The sequence below is a fragment of the Eleutherodactylus coqui genome, chromosome 4 (genome assembly GCF_035609145.1).
Source record: "Eleutherodactylus coqui strain aEleCoq1 chromosome 4, aEleCoq1.hap1, whole genome shotgun sequence".
Lineage (NCBI taxonomy): Eukaryota > Metazoa > Chordata > Amphibia > Anura > Eleutherodactylidae > Eleutherodactylus > Eleutherodactylus coqui.
In genome coordinates this window covers 173,182,740-173,202,657 of record NC_089840.1, presented here as the reverse complement: position 1 = coordinate 173,202,657, position 19,918 = coordinate 173,182,740, and the positions used below count along the sequence as shown (strand labels likewise).

General features: G+C 47.6%; 1 protein-coding gene across 1 annotated transcript; it reads left to right on the top strand.

Moving 5' to 3' along the window:
* The first annotated feature begins 7,633 nt into the window (after positions 1–7,633).
* Positions 7,634–19,154, top strand: TMEM254 (transmembrane protein 254). The gene is made up of 4 exons (XM_066600398.1): positions 7,634–7,791; positions 8,864–8,967; positions 13,202–13,261; positions 18,194–19,154. Exons 1-4 carry the CDS (start codon positions 7,711–7,713, stop codon positions 18,309–18,311), a joined length of 363 nt encoding a protein of 120 aa, XP_066456495.1. The 5' UTR covers positions 7,634–7,710; the 3' UTR covers positions 18,312–19,154.
* The last annotated feature ends 764 nt before the right edge of the window (positions 19,155–19,918 follow it).

Below are 19,918 nucleotides of genomic sequence, written 5' to 3'. Positions count from 1 at the left end.
ACGTTCTATAGCATTAAGGGGTTTTCCAGGGAAATACTATTGTTTTTCTATTCTATGTATTGTAGAAAGGAGGAAATCTGCAGTGAAACCCCATTGAAAGAACTCACATGCCGCAGCTAGAAAATCTCCTACTGAAACCTAGACTGCACTGTCTATATACAGTGATATGTAGAAGCTGCAGACGATGCAACATTTTTAATTAAACCTCATTGCTAAAATGATTGTCAGCCCAAAATACATGCACTTATTTGAAGAAACAACCCTCAAAAGGAGTCTATACCATCACATGTATTAGTATTTATTTGAAAATAAGCTGAAAACCGGACCCTGTAGAAGTAAAACCAGCTGAGGACATCTGTTGCTACATTATTTTTGATGCTGCTAATAGTCGCAGGATAGAAGACAAAGTGTATTGTAGCTCCAGCGCTCCTGTCGTCTGCCATTGTAGCGGCCCAGAACAATGGGGCCCCTCCATAACAGTATGCATGCATTTGTCCCTATAATGTCAGTGTTTTCTGTGTTGCATGAATCATGTGTATTGCATAGCTGCAGCATTGAAAGAGTTAACTGTCTGGCATGTGAGCTGACTGTCTGGAAAATGCATCTGTTTGTCATGTGACACTGTGATATATATGTGGATGCAAGGTGCATGAGTGTGAGTTGAGTTCTGTTTGGGGCTTGCAAGAGAGCCACACAGGCTTCAGCCTTGGTGGCCAAGAATGGAAGAGGCTGAAAGGAATCTACAGTCTGCCCTGGGCTTGCTGTACCTAGGAGATGTGAAAGTACCCCTTCAATGCTAGGAGAAAGAGAGAATGAGGAATCGCCATGCAGCATCTTTTCCCCTAAATGTGAGTATTGACCGGTAGAGAGTTGAAGAGAAGCAAGAGTGTTGCTGGGATCAGGACCCACAGATAACAGGACTGTGGTTTCTCCTGTTCACCCGTGAATCCTCCCTGTCACACAACCTTGAAGTTTGCACTGTGATTTCCTGTTGGCGTGTATTTGCAAGTTGTGCCAAGTAAACAAGTTTCACCGACTGTTCCCGGTTTGGCTCAGAAAGTTAACTCCCTGTGTGTGGACTCTATTACCAACAACTGGAGTCACTGCAGAGGATAGAACGGTGGGGTCATGCATGACACAAAGGACTAAGGTAATCCATCATTGAGTTCCCCTGTTTAATAGCCTGCCCACGACTTCTTGGACATGTCCCTGTTCACCCTCTGGGTGGAAGATGGTAGAGCCACCGTGACAAGGCCCAAACTCTACCCTGCTTTCACCTAGGCTGGGGCACGCTCCTTGGACGCTGCACCATCACTGGGATGGGGGTGGGGGTGCCTGGCTGCCATCACTGGGGGGATGGTGGATGGCCATTGGACTGTGAATGGACGCAGCTCCTGATAGGGTGCATTCACATAGGAGGAGATTTAGATGCGGTAAAAACCATGTACCTTTTTGACGTGGTTTTTTTGCTCCAAGCCCAGACAAAAAGATGGCAGAGCTGCTTAGCCGACTTCCTGCTACACATTGTGCATTAGAATGCATCATTAGTAGAGATGAGCGAACGTACTCGGTAAGGCCGATTTCGCAATCGAGCACCGCGATTTTCGAGTACTTCACTACTCGGGTGAAAAGATTCGGGGGGCGCCGTGGGTGAGTGGGGGGTTGCAGAGGGGAGTGGGGGGGGGGGGAGAGAGAGAGCTCCCCCCTGTTCCGCGCTGCTACCCCCCGCTCCACCACGCCCTGCCCCCCGGCGACCCCCAAATCTTTTCACCCGAGTAGTGAAGTACTCGAAAATCACGGTGCTCGATTGCGAAATCGGCCTTACCGAGTACGTTCGCTCATCTCTAATCATTAGTCTTTGGCCACTCTGGTATTATTGTATTTTGACGCCACCAGGAAGTCCCTATTGGAGTCAAGATTGACAGGGGGAATGAATCCAATGCGAATAGTACAGCAGCACTCCAGAAATATAGCACTGCTTGTGTGAGGTGTAAATGGCATGGAGAGCTTGCAAGCAGTAACCGACTCCCAGGATCCAAGAGAAACTTCATGAGATACAGAGAGCAAGCAGCATAGCCACGTCTTGATAAAAACTTCAATGCATCCAAATGGATGCGCCTTTATTGCTTCCAAGAATACACAGATATACAAATAATGCGCAACGTTTCAACCCCGCTGGGGTCTTTGTCAAGACAGTGCAGAACATTATTTTAAAAAAAGAAATATCTTTGAAAAAAAAAAAAATGAAGGTACCACAAAAAAACTAAAAAACTATATATATATATATATATATATATATATATAATAAAAATTTGGCATCGTAGTAATCATACTAACCCATAGAATACAATTATCAGGTCATTTTTGTGGCAGTGTGTACGCCGTAGAAACAAGCCGCACCCAAAGATGGCAAAACTTCGGGGTCTTTTCTATTTAATTGCACTTAGAATTTTTTACGTTTTTCAGTACATTATATGGTACATTAAATAGGATCACTAAAAAAATACAACTAGTTCTGTAAAAACCAACAAGTCCTCAGACAGGAACGTCTATAGGTAAATAAAAAATAGATTTTTTTAAAAGAGGGGAGTAAAAAATTGGAAAATTAAGGGTCGCGTCCTTCAGTGATTAAGTTCCCGAAAACAGAAGCTCTCTTGGCCATTATAGAAAACTGCTGAAATAGGGGCCAACGGGTCCCGCATTTTTTGCTGGGGGAAAAGAAAAGACCAGTCTACAGAGCGGTCCTTTCAAACTGAATTCAGGAAATGAAGGTAAACCTGCGGAAGCCTGTTGTCTCCTGTCAGCAGTTCTCATAATAGCAGAGAGAGGTTCCGTTTTAGGAATCTAAACATAGTATAACGAATGGAAACCAGCAGTATTCAACCAATTCCTTTCAAGGCGAGGTGGAATAAGATGGAGAGCTCGAACCAAAAATGCCCCAATAGTAAATCAAAAGATTTAAATCGTGAAATTTCAATAAAGCAAAATTTTATTCTTCCATGTTCATAAAAAGAGCTATGTTTCGGCCTCAAGTAACCTCAGTGAACTCAGTCACTGAACTAAGAAATCGCTCATAATCTTCTACTTCTAATATATGGGCCCCCTATTCAGCATACTTCTATTACAAGTGCACCCTATTCAAGATCCTTCTAGTTTATGACGCACACACGCACGCACGCACACACACACCTTCTAGTTTACTCCCTCCCTTCCCACTCAGGATCATCCTAGTTTACGCCCCCCATCCCCATTCAGAATTCTTCTAGTTTGCGGCCACCCCATTCGGGACCCTTCTATTATGCGTCCACCCTCCCCATTCAAGATCCTTCTGTTATGTGACCCACCCCTTTTCGGGATCCTTATATTATATGGCCCCCCCCCCCCCCCCCATTAAGGATCCTTCCATTATATCCTCCCCCCCCCCCATTCAGGATCCTTCCATTATATCCCCCCACCCCATTCAGGATCCTTCTACTATATGGCCCGTATTCAAGAACCGTACTAATGATGATCTGTACTTAGCATAGGCCATGAATGTAATTTCAGTGAAGGTCCATCTCCCGGTACCCCACTGACCGCTGCTTTCTTACATTATTGTTTACTAGGCACAACACCTTTGGATGTAGGGTGGTGGTACCGTAGCTGCAAGAAAAAGACCTGCAGTACCGTCCACGGCCACTACAAAACGTACAATGCTGTGCTGGCAAACAAGGGGAGCTGCTATCTCATCAATCAGCTCATCAGTGGTGCCAAGAGCCAGACCCCCACGATCTGACACCGATGTCGCATCCTAATGGTCCTTTTACACAGGCCGATTATCGAGCACAGTCCAGCTGATGGGCAGCACATCTCCTCCCATCGATAGAGAGATCTACAGCTGGTTTAGAGGGAGAAGCTATCACATCAGCAGAAACACAGTACGCGGCCCGTCAACACTAAACTATGATACAGATGTTCATCTATGAATGACTGCCTATTTACTCTGGAGGGGGGGGGGGGGGCGGGGAAGAGATCTCTGGTGCTCCGTCTCCAGTCAATGAAGTGTGAGGGTATATATATATATTGCCATATGTGTTTTTTATGCTTTTATACCTATATGCAAGTTTTATTCAATTCCAAATGAAAAAAACTTATATGTCGCCTTACATCAGATATTCCAAGAGAGATGTTCTAGAAATTCAGAGAAGAAGAACCAGACATGAAGGACGCATGTACTTGGCCGTTTTCCCAGAAGCCCATATCAAGATGTTCAACCATGTACATAATTTTTACTGTCCCAGGCCGGAAAACCGGACTTCTTAGAATTGAGTGGGTGATTCTTTGCACTGGAGTTAATTGAATACGTGATTTTCTGTACGTAAGCCAGAGGCGCCAGTATCAAGATAATGACTGTTATATGATTTTCACTGTCTCAGTCCACAAATCCGGACTTCCCATATATGGTTATGAGCCCATCACCCCCTAGTGGGGATGGGACAAAGGGTATAAGATCTCATGTAATCTGTAATAAAGCACGACGTCGACGTGGGCACAGCTGAGAGCCATGTCCCGTGTGAGGAATGATACCAGATCCCTGTGTGGTGTCTATTCTTACGGCCGGCAGCGGGGCAAGTGGGGTGGGCCCGATTGGTGCTGTACTTAGAATTTCGACTAGCGCTTGTGTGACGGAGCAATAATCATCCTACCTCCAAGAGCCCTTTTACACACCCAACAGGCGTCCCAGCGATGATCTTTCCTGAACTTTTAAGCCTCATGTCCACGGGGACAGATCCGCAGCGGGTCACCCCCACGCGTGATCCGCGCCCCATAGGGATGCATAGTACACCCGCAGGTAATTAAATACCTGCGGCTGTCATTTTCCCTTGAGGTGCGGATTGCGTGTGTGGGAAAACACCTGCAACATGCTCCATTTTAGTGCGGGTCTCCCGCGGGGACGGCTCCCGCAGGCTTCTATTGAAGCCTATGGAAGCCATCCGGATCCGCGGTACACCCGCAACTGAATTCCTGCTCTCCGACACGGGAATGTGGGAGAGCAGGAGTTCAAAAAAAAAAAATCAAATGCACAGCACATGCGTGCGGCACGGTGCCAGCGTGCCAAGCACATCCGCCAGGCCGAAGAAAGAAGATCTGGCCGCGACGGAGGGCAGATCCGCAGCGTCCGGACAGGTAAGTAATGCTTACTTTTTAGCCTCATGTCCGCGGGAAAGGAGGGACCCGCGGCGGGATTCTGCATGGAGAATCCGCGGCGGGCCTGATTTTCCCCGTGGACATGAGGCCTAACACTGAGGGTAATTGCTCGGTGACTGGAGGAGAAGCGCGCCAGAGATCGTTCCCACCTGCCTCTATTCCTAGATGAACTGCCTGTTCACACTGAACGATGCAGCGGCCGACCAGCCATGATTTAATGGCTGCATGAAGGATCTGATCAGCGACCTATTGCTGTTTGTTCTCCTGTTGATGGCGATCACAGCGCCCAGATAAGCAGCAGTTCACATGATAATAGTCTTGTGTAAAAGGGTCTTTAGCCGTTCGGAGACGGTTGTGCGTTCACACCGGATGAGAAACCAGCAACAATTTTTTAGGTTGGCTGAAATTAAACAAGTAGCGACTAATCAGCGACTTCTCGTCGCCCTGCTGGTGGCCGTGTTCACATGGAACATGTGTTGTCAGATGTTGGTGACGGCCGAGCTCTGCGCACATTTAGGAGAAGCTCACAGGTGAGTTTTCACTGCAGATTTGCAGGCAGAAGATGCGGGTTGTATTACAGTGGCTGCAGCGCTGACTGAGATGGAACACGTAAATAATATAAAGGAGCTGACCCCCCCAGTCTGTTTGGCACATCTACATTCCACAGTCATCGGATTTCCAAAAGGATATATTCAAATGAGCAAAACAATAGCTGCTGTTCCGTGAAAAATCTCTCAAAGCCTTTATATAAACAAGTGTTTCACATGAAGTCCAGGACAGAGGGCGCGATTCGATTCAGGAAAGAATCTTGTTCCATCATCCGAGATGGAACACGTCATTTACATGCTGCGAGTGTCCGCTGGGGCCTGACGGCCAGCACCCGCCTTAGGATCGCAACATGACAGCTTCTAATGTGGATTATCACCATAAACCCCCTCTAATCAGAACATTGCATACCAGTGCACCCAGTCCCTGCGTTACATTGCAGCCCAGGGCCCCCGACCCCTGCAGAACATTGCAGCCCAGGGCCCCCAACCCCTGCAGAACATTGCATCCCAGGGCCCCCAACCCCTGCAGAACATTGCAGCCCAGGGCCCCCAACCCCTGCAGAACATTGCAGCCCAGGGCCCCCAACCCCTGCAGAACATTGCAGCCCAGGGCCCCCAACCCCTGCAGAACATTGCAGCCCAGGGCCCCCTACCCCTGCAGAACATTGCAGCCCAGGGCCCCCTACCCCTGCAGAACATTGCAGCCCAGGGCCCCCCAACCCCTGCAGAACATTGCAGCCCAGGGCCCCCCAACCCCTGCAGAACATTGCAGCCCAGGGCCCCCAACCCCTGCAGAACATTGCAGCCCAGGGCCCCCAACCCCTGCAGAACATTGCATCCCAGGACCCCCAACCCCTGCAGAACATTGCAGCCCAGGGCCCCCAACCCCTGCAGAACATTGCAGCCCAGGGCCCCCAACCCCTGCAGAACATTGCATCCCAGGGCCCCCAACCCCTGCAGAACATTGCATCCCAGGGCCCCCAACCCCTGCAGAACATTGCATCCCAGGGCCCCCAACCCCTGCAGAACATTGCATCCCAGGGCCCCCAACCCCTGCAGAACATTGCATCCCAGGGCCCCCAACCCCTGCAGAACATTGCATCCCAGGGCCCCCAACCCCTGCAGAACATTGCATCCCAGGGCCATCAACCCCTGCAGAACATTGCATCCCAGAGTTCCCAACCCCTGCAGAACATTGCATCCCAGAGCTCCCAACCCCTGCAGAACATTGCATCCCAAAGCTCCCAACCCCTGCAGAACATTGCATCCCAATGCACCCAACCCATGCAGAGCATTGCATCCCAATGCACCCAATCTATGCAGGACATTGCACCCAACTCCTGCAGAACATTACACCCTAGTGCACCCCACTCCTGCAGAACATTACATCCCAATGCACCCAAACCCTGCAGAACATTATATCCCAGGGGCCCCAATGCATGCAGAACATTGCACCTAATTCCTGTAGAATATTACACTCCAGTGCACCCAACTCCTGCAGAACATCGTATCCCTAGGAAAGGGCACTCAAGTGTCCACACAGACCATTGTAGCTATGGATCACCTCAGTGTGATGCTCTTCCGGTATGCAATGTAGATGTAGAAGCCTTTTTATTAAGTCTCACAGGAGACCTCCTCCCCCTCTGCTGTCAGAACAGAAATACTTCCGTTAACCGTAGAGCGGCGGCTAGTCACATGGGGCGTGACGTCACCGCAGGTCCTTCTGCATCTCACAGTGATTGGGTGTTTGGGTTGAATCGAGCAGAAGTGTTGAGGAATATAAATATATGCCACCTTGGAGCCGCACAACCTGCAGCTATCACTAGGAGGGCGGGATAGAGTTTGATTGGCTCAACACTCTACACCTTCATTTCTATTGGCTGTAAAGATAAACCAGGAGACCAATGAGCGGCTGCTGCGGTGTGTAGGTCTCATTCGGTGCCGTCTGCAGTAGATTGTCACTCGGACTCTCATCATGGCGGGCAGCGCCTCGTACTTCCAGCGGGCGGGCGTGCTGTGGATGGCGGTCATCACCCTCAGCATGGGCTTCTTCACGGTAAGCCTGTAGTATAACCCCATCCTTTATTTCCGGGGCGGCGGGGATCTCAGCGCCCCCTTGATGCAGAATAATTGATTAACCCTTTAATGACGGGCACTTAGTTTGCATTTTCCAGTTTTTCTTCATTACTTAAAAAGGGGAAAAAACTATATATATATCTATATATATGAATGAAAAGTAAGGTTTGGTCCGGTGTTAGTGGAGCAAAGTATGATGATTCTCAGTGAGAGAATCCAAGCAGTCTTGTAGATCGGATACAATAGCCATTTGTTGGCCATGAAGACGTCTCCTATCTACAAGATTACCAAAAAATCCAAAATTTTCTTCTTTTGCGTCGCTGTCTGACAGCTTGTTGGTTCGGCTGGCGCCCCCCTACCCCCGGTTGGGGCGCTCGGGTTTGGCCCGACAGCCTCTAGTTTCTGTCGGGACCAGTAGGACTTCTTGATCACATTTTCTTATGTTTTTTTTGTTTTGTTTTTTTTAATTTATTTTTTGCAGTTGGGGTGACTGAAAAAATGCGCAATTCTGGGTTTTGTTTATTCCATATGGTGAATGACATAAAACCAATGTGAGGTCTTGCGCTGGCTTGACGGCTCCCGCAGTATGATGTACCGCAATACCACAGTACTACATTATACTACATTTTGACAGGTGGGCTATAAAAGAAGGTCACAGGCGCCTTCATTGGCGTTTATTGATGGTGGCTGTGGAGTCCCAAGGCGCCTGGTAAAGTGGCGTTTCTGACGCACCCCATGTTACATCTGCTGAGGTGGTGCTCTTATACACCGTAATGTAGGTCAGACAGCGTTCGCAAATCGTGGCGTTGGAGCGCTCGTCTGTGAAGACCAATCGAGGCATCTTACAGCGGTTACACCGCACTAAACGCTGCAAACCTTGTGTGGTGTGGATTGGCTCCATATAAACCCCGCACCTCCGGGGGTCCCTGTCCTGTGGTAGTAGGGGGTTACATGCAGTAGTTCTCGGGTAAGAAGCGGTGACACGTTAACCCCGTCGCCTCCGGACAGACTTGTAATCATCCGCCATAATTCCTCCGCTCTTCTCTCTGCAGTGGATCCTCTTCTGGCCGGCACATGTCCCGTACGAGCAGCTGGGACCCCTCGGATCGCTCGCCCACTACCTGGTGAAGAACCACTACACCACTTTGTATCACGGGTAGGTTTTACTTTAGGGAGCTTTCTAACACGCAGCTCTTTCCCCTGTACGTCACACAAGGGTCGTAGGCAAGTACCCACCCGGCCCCCCTGTACGTTATGCAACAGCCGGCCGTAAGCTAGTACCCACCCGGCCCCCCTGTATGTTACGCAACGGCCGGCCGTAAGCTAGTACCCACTTCGGCCCCCCTGTACGTTACGCAACGGCCGGCTGTAAGCAAGTACCCACCCGGCCCCCCTGTACGTTACGCAACGGCCGGCTGTAAGCAAGTACCCACCCGGCCCCCCTGTACGTTACGCAACGGCCGGCCGTAAGCTAGTACCCACTCCAGCCCCCCTGTACGTTACGTAACGGCCGGCCGTAAGCAAGTACCCACCCGGCCCCCCTGTATGTTACGCAACGGCCGATCGTAAGCAAGTACCCACCAGGCCCCCCTGTACGTTACGCAACGGCCGGCGGTAAGCAAGTACCCACCCGGCCCCCCTGTATGTTACGCAACGGCCGATCGTAAGCAAGTACCCACCAGGCCCCCCTGTACGTTACGCAACGGCCGGCCATAAGCTAGTACCCACTCCAGCCCCCCTGTACGTTACGCAACGGCCGGCCGTAAGCTAGTACCCACTCCAGCCCCCCTGTACGTTACGTAACGGCCGGCCGTAAGCAAGTACCCACCCGGCCCCCCTGTACGTTACGCAACGGCCGGCGGTAAGCAAGTACCCACCCGGCCCCCCTGTATGTTACGCAACAGCTGATCGTAAGCAAGTACCCACCAGGCCCCCCTGTACGTTACGCAACGGCCGTCCGTAAGCAAGTACCCACCAGGCCCCCCTGTACGTTACGCAACGGCCGTCCGTAAGCAAGTACCCACCAGGCCCCCCTGTACGTTACGCAACGGCCGTCCGTAAGCAAGTACCCACCAGACCCCCCCTGTACGTTACGCAACGGCCGTCCGTAAGCAAGTACCCACCAGGCCCCCCTGTACGTTACGCAACGGCCGTCCGTAAACAAGTACCCACCAGGCCCCCCTGTACGTTACGCAACGGCCGGCTGTAGGCAAGTAACCACTCGGACCCCCTGTACATTACACGACGGCCGGCTGTAGGCAAGTAACCACTCGGCCCCCCTGTACATTACACGACGGCCGGCTGTAGGCAAGTAACCACTCGGCCCCCCTGTACGTTACACGACGGCCGGCTGTAGGCAAGTAACCACTCGGCCCCCCTGTACATTACACGACGGCCGGCCGTAGGCAATGACATCGCTTAGTTTTTCTTCCACATGCAGACTTGAAATCTGCGCCATATAAACTACTGCACGGATTCAGATGGACAGTAATGGGTCACTTCTGAAATGCAGATGTGTCATGGCCGCTGGACATCCCCTCGGGGGACTCGCTGGGTTCAACCTTCATCCCGATTCACTCCCAGAATTCCATCTGAATCCCCCAAAGCGATATCCAGATGGACCTGCGGACTTGCACCGTTGGCCACTTGGGTCTCTTTGAGCCGGCATCCGCCATTAGTGCTGCATGGAACGTGTCAGGTATTCCTGCCATATGTTTAGACACATTTCACCTCATTTCTACCTAGAATAATGGAGGGAAGCTGCGCCCAGTCCGCCCTGCATCGTTCTTGGCCTACGCCAGATTCATAGGCAGTGCGCTCCCTGTTGAGGAATGTTTGCTTGCAGGGCGAGCCAGCACCTCTAACTCCGAAAGTTTTGTAAAATTGTTGACACTATTGTATGTTGTGCTGTAGACGCTGCTTAACCCCTTAGTGACCAAGCCTCTTTGCGCCCTAGGGAAGGAGCCAAATTCTGGAAATCTGACATGTCACTTTAAGATAAAATAACTCCGTTAAGGTTTTGCATAGCCCAGTGATTCTGACATTGTTTTTTCACTGCATATTGTACTCCATTTAGGTGGTAAAAAGAGACCGATAGAACTTGTGCATATTTATTAAAAGGGCCAGAATTTTTGAAAAATTATTTTTTCACATTTTTAACTGTAATATCTCAAATATATGCAAACATACTGGACAAATTTAGACAAAAATCTGTTTACTTTATTCTGGCGCACATTTGAAAAACTATATTATTATGTGTTCTTTTAAACCACTTAGGAGGCGTGCAAATTTAACATTGATTATCAACATTTTGAGGAACTTTGTTTTCCTACACCAAGCCAAGATTGCAAAGACTTATAGGTGTCAGCAGAATGATAGATACCCCCACGAATGACCCCATTTTAAAAACCACAGCCCTTAATATATTCACTGAGCGGTGTCATAAGGATTTTAAATCCACAGGTTTTTTTCTCAGGAGTTAATGCAATTTACAGGAGAAAAAAAAATCATATTTTTGCAAATATGTCATTTTAAAGATATTTTAGTTTTTTTCCTCCTATAATGCACATGAAAATGAGGATTTACACCCACAAATGGATACCCCCTTTTTTCCTGTGTTCACAAACATAACCATTGTGGCCCTACTATTATGTCCGTATGCACAACAGGGCCCAAACTGAATGGAGCATTAAATTTCAACTGTTTTTAACTTTTACGTGATCGGGGACCGCTCACCGCGACCCTAGGTCACTGCTCCAGGCTCTTGGCTACATTTAGTAGCCAGGAGTGAGGAGATTTTACATTTTCTGGGCCCTCCCCGTCTTCTGCGCTTGCTTCCACCATTTTGACGACTGGCGCATACGCAGAAGTTGGGGTAAGGTCCACATATAAATATGGGCCTTTAGGTATGTAATTTCATCTCCCCTCACAGATATGATCCATGTGGGGAGATGAAACTTAGTTGTTTTTTTTAAACTATTAAATGATCGCTGTTATCCATTGGGTAACAGCAATCATGTGACCGGGAACTGCAGTGATATTTCTCTGTTCCCAGCTACACATGCTGGCCGTGAGCAGAGGGATTTTAAATTTCCTTCTGTGTATGACGTCTGGCACGCATGCGCAGAGAACGACATTCGATCCTGGGAATTACCAGATCGCCACAAACCATCATGGAGAACGGGGGTGAGTATTTCCCCCACCCCCTCCTCATAGATCCTATCCATGGGGGGAGGTGAAACTTTTTTGAACCTTTCCGTGATTGCGGTTATCCATTTTTCCTTAGGCGTGCATGCGCAGAAGACTGCCGAAGGTCCTTTTCGGACCAGATCGTTATGGGACATCGCAGAGGACGGGTGAGTAGTTTCAGCACCCCTCATGGATGCGATTCGTGAGGGGAGCTGAAACTCTAACTTTTTTTTTTTTTTGCTTTTTATTTAGTTTCATGCGATCTGTGCTATCCATTGGATAACGCTGATCGCATGACCGGGGGGCTGATATCCCGCCCTCCCCTCCCCATGACAGCTGCAGGTTGTCGCATCCACAGCCCACGTGGCTTTAATCCTCAGAGGATGCATGTTTTTACATCCCTGAGGGTTAAAGCCCACTTAACTAGGATTTAAAAGGCAATGGGGCCGTCACTAAGGGGTTAATAACTGATGACCAACAATGTCCCAATGATGATTCGTCCCGTACAAGATAAATAATGGTGGCTCTATCCAGGACTGCGGTCATTAGAACACTAACGAGTCTCGACACAGTGATTGTTCAGTGGTTGCTCCTTCCAGAGAGCGAGCCGTGTTTACTCTGACTGTTCGCATTCGCTCCGTAGAACGATTGTTCTGATTTTCGTCCTGTGAGGTGACCTGACTTTAGACTTTCACCTGGTTAATAACAGGCGTGTTCTCTGGCTTCTTACAAACGGCTGACACACCTCGGTGCATTTCCACACCTAATACTCTGCACAATCTTACACCTAAAAATACATGAGGGTTAACCCTTTGTAGACTTGGACACTCTGCCCTGTTCTGTCACCTAACCACAACAGGACGTTGTAGTATAATCCGGGAAGGCGCACAAACATGGCTTACACTCCTGCGTGTGGAGGCAGTTCTGTAATTCTACCTTAGTGTTGTTAGTGGGATCGCTCTTCATCCCGCTCCACACGGTACAGTCTGAAGCCCACGGACGGATACTTGGGCATCTGCAAAGAATCTTACACCCTCCTTGCTGTGTTTCGTATCCCTGCCGATAACGGGCCAGTTTTTACAGTATGTTGGCTCATTGCTGTTCACACGGTTTCCTTGTGTCTAGTGGACTTTACCCAGTACTTGTCCCTTTTACTTGCTGACTGATTGATTAATATTGTGCCATACTTGTGTTTCTTCCAGGTTTTGGATAGCATGGGCGCTGCACCTTGCGGAGGCTTTATATAGTTTACGACTCTGCAGGTCAGTACAAATAATACAATATACGTCTGTTCATCACTTGGGTTGCTGTACACTTCATGCGCTTTACTAATGACCCAAGAAGAACTTTGGATATAAAGACTTTAAAGGGGTTGTCTCGAGGAAGCAGTGAATTTTGTTTTTTTGCCCAGTCCCCCTAATTAAGCATACATTACTAAGCCCCCCTGTAAATGACTTTTCTAGCTGGTTTGTACTTACAGTTCCAGCGTTTCAGCAACTTATAAAAATTTTCCCAAGATGGCCGCCGGCTCTTTTCCCGTCGCTTGCTGTAGCCCGACGTGCGCACTCCCGAGACGCTACCAGCTGTGTCTCCCTGACAACCAGACGCCCCGCAGCCGCCAACCGGACCCACCGCAGCCACCGACCACGGCACACAGTCACCCACCGCCAGGCAGCAGGTAACCGGCGCTAGACCCCTGACAACAGACGAACCACCCTCCCCCCCCCCCCCCCCCCCCGGCCCATCACTTACCTGGACGGCGGGACAGCTGGGCGGCTTCTCGGGACAGCTGGGCGGCTCAAGTTTCTGCACCTTCCTCTAAGAGAGGATGGTACAGAATGGCCGCTCCAGCGCGCTCCCGAGAAGTGACAGCTCGTCTGCGCATGCGCAGAAGAGCTGTAGCGGCTAGCAGGCTGAATCGGCTCGTGCTGAGAGCAGAAGACCGGACTGCGCAAGCGCGTCTAAAAAAGCAAGCCGCCAGCGAATTTAGACGGAACCATGGAGACGAGGACGCTAGCAACGGAGCAGGTAAGTGAATAACTTCTGTATGGCTCATATTTAATGCACGATGTACATTACAAAGTGCATTAATATGGCCATACAGAAGTGTATAACCCCACTTGATTTCGCGAGACAACCCCTTTAAGGATTAAAGAAGACTTGTCATGTCCTCATGTCAGCGGGGCGGCTGCCATGGAGCTGCAGACCCCTGACTCCAGCAAGGTCTTTCTTTTATTACTCTGTCGTAGATACAGCTCATGGTGCTGTGAATGTGTCAAGTGGGCGGTCCCCACCAGGCGATCAATGGATGAGCACCTGATTGACAGTGAGCGGTGGGAACTGCCCACTTGATCCGGTAGATGAATCTACGAGCACCCTGAATGGGGGAACGAAAGTGAGTAAAAGCAACAGAATGACCTTGTTGGGGTGAGCGGGGCCGCGGCTGCAAAGTTGTAGAGCTGGCCCGCTGACATGATGCAGACAGGAACTGGAGGATTGTTCCATTGCTTCTCCCCTGTGCAGCCTGTACTGCTCTCTTAGGGACCTTTCATACCTATGGAATATTTCTGCGAGACACGCCAAAGATGCAGCTTAGACTGCTGCTGCCAATTTCTGCTCCACAGCCCCCTTGTATACATGCAGATTGTAGTGCAGAATTTTCTGCATCTTTAGGTGTGTCTTGCAGAAATACCCCACAAGGCACATAGGAGGGAATATTTCTGCAGCTAAATCTGCTGCTGTGTATTTCCAATTCCGTGTATACATGCAGATTTTGGTGCAAAATTTTCTGTGTTTTTTAGCTGCAGAATGTGGAAATATTTTCTTACAGCCGGCAACCACCTGCAACAGTTCCGATAAGCCACAACGCTTATCAAAGCAATTAACTCTTTAAATCCCTCAACCTTTTTTACGGGGTCCCGTTGGGCCCCTGGAATGAGATTGCAGGGAGCCATGAGGGTGTCATGGCAGCCGGGAGACCTTCTGAAAGGCCCCAGGGCTGTCATAGCATAATGCCTATCAAGCCATCGCGGTATAATGTAATACTATGGCATTACATCATAGCGTACGAGCTCTAAAAGCATCTGGGGACTAAAAAAAAGTAAAAAAAAAATTAAAAAATGTTGCAAATTATTTAAAAAAAATTAAAAGGAGGTTGTTTTTTTTTTTAAACTTTTGCTGTATTTATAATAAAAGAAAAATACATATTTGGTATCGTTGTGTCCATAGAAATCCAATCTATCAAAGTAACACATTATTTGCTCCACATGGTGACCGTTGGCAGGAACAAATAAAGAATGACAGAATTGTGCATTTTTTTTGTCACCCTGTTACCAAGAAAAAAATGTAATAGCGAGATCAAAAAGTAGTATGTATTCCAAAATGGTACCAACACAAAATACAGGATGTCCTTCAAAATGAGCATTCACAAAGCTATATCGACAGAAATATAAAGTTATTGCAGTCGGAAGATGGTGATGGAGAATAATTTAAAAAAATTAAATATCTTTGAAAAAAAAATTGTAGTTTTTAAAAATCATAAGGGCCATGTCCTTAAGGGGTTAATATACTGAAAAACTTTAAAAAAAACCAAAGTTTTGTTTCTTGTTTCTACGGCGTACATACTGCCACAAAAAGGATAACTTTTTATTCTATAAAGCATGAGGCATCTGTGCTCGTGTGTGTGTGTGTGTGTGTGTGTGTGTGTGTGTGTGTAATATATAATATATATACCCTGTTTCCCCGAAAATAAGACGCGTCTTATATTAATTTTTGCTCCCAAATATGCGCTACGTCTTATTTTCAGGGGGTGTCTTATTTCGCCACGGCAAATCCATCTGTGGCTGCTAATCCCTCAATTGGCCAGCTTTGTGGACGAAATTTCTTAGAAATCTCGTCCACATGGGACAGCAAATCTGTCATGGCAAAGCTGGGAGAAGCCGGTGTTGTGGTGCAGATTTACTGGCCACAGAAACGGAAAAGCGTGCAGCCAGGTCGCTTCAAAACAAGCGGCTGAGTGCCGTGGGTTCTGAAGCAGCGCTTTCCCGGCAGAAATCTCGCTGTTTATCGCTGTGCCCAAACTGCGAGATTTCCGCTGGAAATACGCTCTGTGAGAACCCAGCCTTAAGAATCACACATAGGTTGCCTGACTCACACAAAGAGCCATAAAAAAATAAGGGCTGTAAAGTAACGTACCTGTCTGCAGACAGAAGTTCCTGTACCACTTGTAAGCAGGGATGGTATTGCAGCTTCCGGCCACCAGGGGGAGCTCATCACAGCAGACATGTACAGCAGGAACAGAACGTACAGTATGGACTTTTCCAGACAGCAAGGGGAGCTCACAACAGCACACTCGTACAGCACAGCAGGGACAGGATAACAGCAGACTGTCCGCAGAACTACCTATACATCTGGTGGTAGGAGACAACGGGGATGGCAGCAGGGGACAGGCCTCTTGACTTGCCTGCACACTTTACTATGCCTTACTATCGGGGGGTGCCTTATATTTGGGACTTCTGCAAAATTCAGGGGGTGCCTTATTTTCAGGGGGTGCCTTATTTTCGGGGAAACACGGTATATATATAATTTTACATGGTGGGCATATTCAGGTAAAAGTGGACTTATTTGTCTGGTATGGAGTCCGTCAATGGACAGAACTCGACACCAAAAGAATCCACTTCAGCCTTATACACACTCGGGTGTCAAATCTCAATCTGATCAGGAAAGCAGGGGTCTGGGGTATCCAGCCTCGGTGGTTGGTAGAGTGTAATACTGAAGTAAGGTGAAATAACCTTACTTCACCATTTTTTTTTCCACATTCCAGGTTTTTTTTTACAGATGCAGTAACCACAGTGTTCTCTTCTTGATTTCTTTATTCAATATCAGAATCCAAAAGTGTCTCCGGTATACAATTAGTGGCAACGCGTTTTGGGGTTCACAACATACCCCTTTTTCAAGCCTACTTACAAAGAAATTCCTCACTTGCTTATATTGTGAAGCGGCATCCTTCTGAGGATTTGCGTCGTCCAAATCTGACGTCGGCCATCCCCTGAGGCACGTGTTGCACCCTGGCCGCAAGAGGCAGCGATGCTTCCCAGCATAGCATAGGTCACGGGAGGTATGGTGCACCAATGCTATACGTCACTACACCGTCATGTCCGACCTCATCTAGAGTTCCAAAAGCAGCAATGATGGCTTGTCATTGAAAATCTACATAAAATCGTTCAATGGGGTAATGTGTCAATGGAAAAACTTCTATCGTGATATTCTACGTTAGTAGGTACTCCTCAATTAGGATAGAATGTATGTAGCCGCAGTCCATATACAGATATATACATATAATACATCATTATGCAGAAAAAAGTCCATAATCAAGCGGTAAAAATTCATACTACTAAACCTGAATGCACATTTTAGGTAAAATTCATTAAGTTATAAATAAAATTGAAGTATATTCCGCAATTTAAAAAAAAAAATAATATTCAGTAAGAAGTTCCCATTGGTAAAAAAAAAAAAGACCGCATTAAGGCCCTTTGACTGTAGAGCATCTAATACAAAACAGCCTGCATCCGCCTTGTATAGAGCAGGGATCAACCCGCAAACCTGCTTCATACATACCCTGAACTTACTGGGTGTAACTATGTCCTATAGCGTTATGGTATTTGTCCTTCCGTTTTTTGCCTGTATGTCAGTAAGGAGGCATTCACACGGGCGAGCGCAATATTGCTTGGTGTGTATGTGCATGTAATCAGCGCCAAGTTAGGACGTACCATTTTGGGTTTTTTTTCCCCATGTGTATTTCATGCGTGTCGTGTGAGTGCCACAATGTCTCTCTGGGATATTAGTACTGTGTATTGCACAGTGGACAGACACTCGGATGAGTGAGCCCTAAGAAGTTACAACTACTAGAGTGTTTTTGGTTCTTCTCTGTGTTTTTGGGAAGTCCCAGCATGCTTGGCTATTTTTTGTTTGTTTGTTTTTTTCCTCCCAGTGTTTTTTTTTTTTTTTTCATCAAACTTCATTATAGTAATTACCAAAAAAAAAAAGGTCAAGTGTTTGTTGGCTGCTCATTTTGGTCAAAGGCGTGACGAGTGCCGCTGCACGGTGGAGAGCGGTCTGTAAATGCAAGCTATCCGTCTTTTCCCTTTACATTATTGTTCACCAATGATAAATCTTCCTTATTTGCTTTCTTCCAGCACTAAAGGCATCACGGATTTGGGGGCCCGACTGCAGTGGTTTATACAGACCTTTCTTTTCGGAATCGCCTCACTGTCGCTCCTCCTCTCATACAAGCCGGGAAAGAAACGCAGATAAATGGGAGGAAAGTGTGAACGGTGAACCAAGACCAATGTGCTTCTTGGGTTATTAAAGGGCCACTCTGGTGATTTTTGATTCATTCATGATGCACCTCTCCCTTCTCACCCACTCCCCCTTCCCTCTCCATATATATAAATGGGCTTCCTCCTCAGATGGTCGTGTGATCTCAGTTTTGACAATCTCTGATCTACTTGGGGTTATATGTTTGTTTACTAGTCAGTTTCTCAGTCTGTGTGATTCTATTGCACAGCATTGGTATGCTGGAGGACGCACAGTCATTCCTATCACAGTTGAATATCACTCAGCTCCAGTCACACAGGTATAATGGAGGAGATCACCGATCATCCTCCTGACTGTCTACTTATGGGCTATTGTTTATTTAGTAAACTGTAGGAACTAATTATAATAAAACTGCTTCCCCGCAGAAAGAAATTGTATGGTATGGCTGTGCTCATGCATTATGGGATAGATGTGAAACCAAAACCTTGCAGCATCTAGCTGGTGTCTGATAAGGGGGCTGCACTGCAGGAAAGTGACTAAAATACACAGAGAAGACCTCCCGAGTGTGAAAGGCAATCTGGGGAGGGGGTCAGGGACGGATAAATGTGTTTTTTACCGCAGTGACCCTTTAAACTGTTAACCCTCTATCACTTCCAGGGACCTAATCTGTGAGATCCTACTTGAAATGTTTTCTCTCTATTTCTAAGTCATTGAGCAAAAAAAGCCAATAACAGTCTGTCATCCAGACTTCAGAAACCAAGTTACAAAATTTTCTGAGAAGTCCAATGCTCCTTGATTCTACACAATAAACTAAGATTTCTGTGATTTCCCAAATGTAAATGTTGTCTGTTTTGTGTTTAAAGGGGTTGTAGCGGATTACTAAACCTTGGCTGTGTTTAATTACGGTTTCTATCATCTGTACGGTCCCTCTTTTTTAGATTGTGCTCCATGATTAACAATGCCGCCCAGTGTACATATTGTGCCATGTAGGTAGTCCTTGACCAGCCGGTTGAGAGTGCATACCGTTATACGTGATGTGAGCACGTTGTGCATCTGGAAGCCAAGATCCTGGATCTAAATGCACAGCTCGCAACACTGAGCTCCATTGGCAACCTGGATAGACAGTGACCTGGAACTAAGTAATAGAAATGGGAGTGGACCGATGGGAGGGGTTAAAACTGGCAGAACAGTTGTTAGGGATACACGTAATATAAAAAATAACCGAACTGAAAGTAATGTCTGAGGAAAACTACGCCATAGTGGGAGTAACTGAGACCTGGTTGGGTGAAAGTTGTGACTGGGTGGTGAACTTACAGGGTTACAGTCTGCTCAGAGAGGAATCATAAAAAGGGGGAAGGGCTTGTCTCTGTAAAATCCTGTTTAAAGCCCACATTATGGGGTGATTATATGTGTAGGGAGTTAAAGATGCGGAGTCTCTGGATGGAAATACATGGAGGGGGGGGAAATAAATTCCTCATAGGGGTTTTCTATAGACACCAAATATAACGGAAGCTACTGAAAATCTTTAATTGAAACAAATGTTGTTTTGGGGAAAAAAGGGGGGGTATTATAAACTCTGAAGGGAGTGAGAAAACCGTAATGTT

Bases quoted from the DNA above. Each gene is read 5' to 3' on its own strand.
- TMEM254 (XM_066600398.1), top strand. From the start codon at position 7,711: ATGGCGGGCAGCGCCTCGTACTTCCAGCGGGCGGGCGTGCTGTGGATG. The intron at 7,792-8,863 runs GTAAGCCTGTAG...TTCTCTCTGCAG, and splicing joins TCAGCATGGGCTTCTTCACG to TGGATCCTCTTCTGGCCGGC. The intron at 13,262-18,193 runs GTCAGTACAAAT...GCTTTCTTCCAG, and splicing joins TATAGTTTACGACTCTGCAG to CACTAAAGGCATCACGGATT.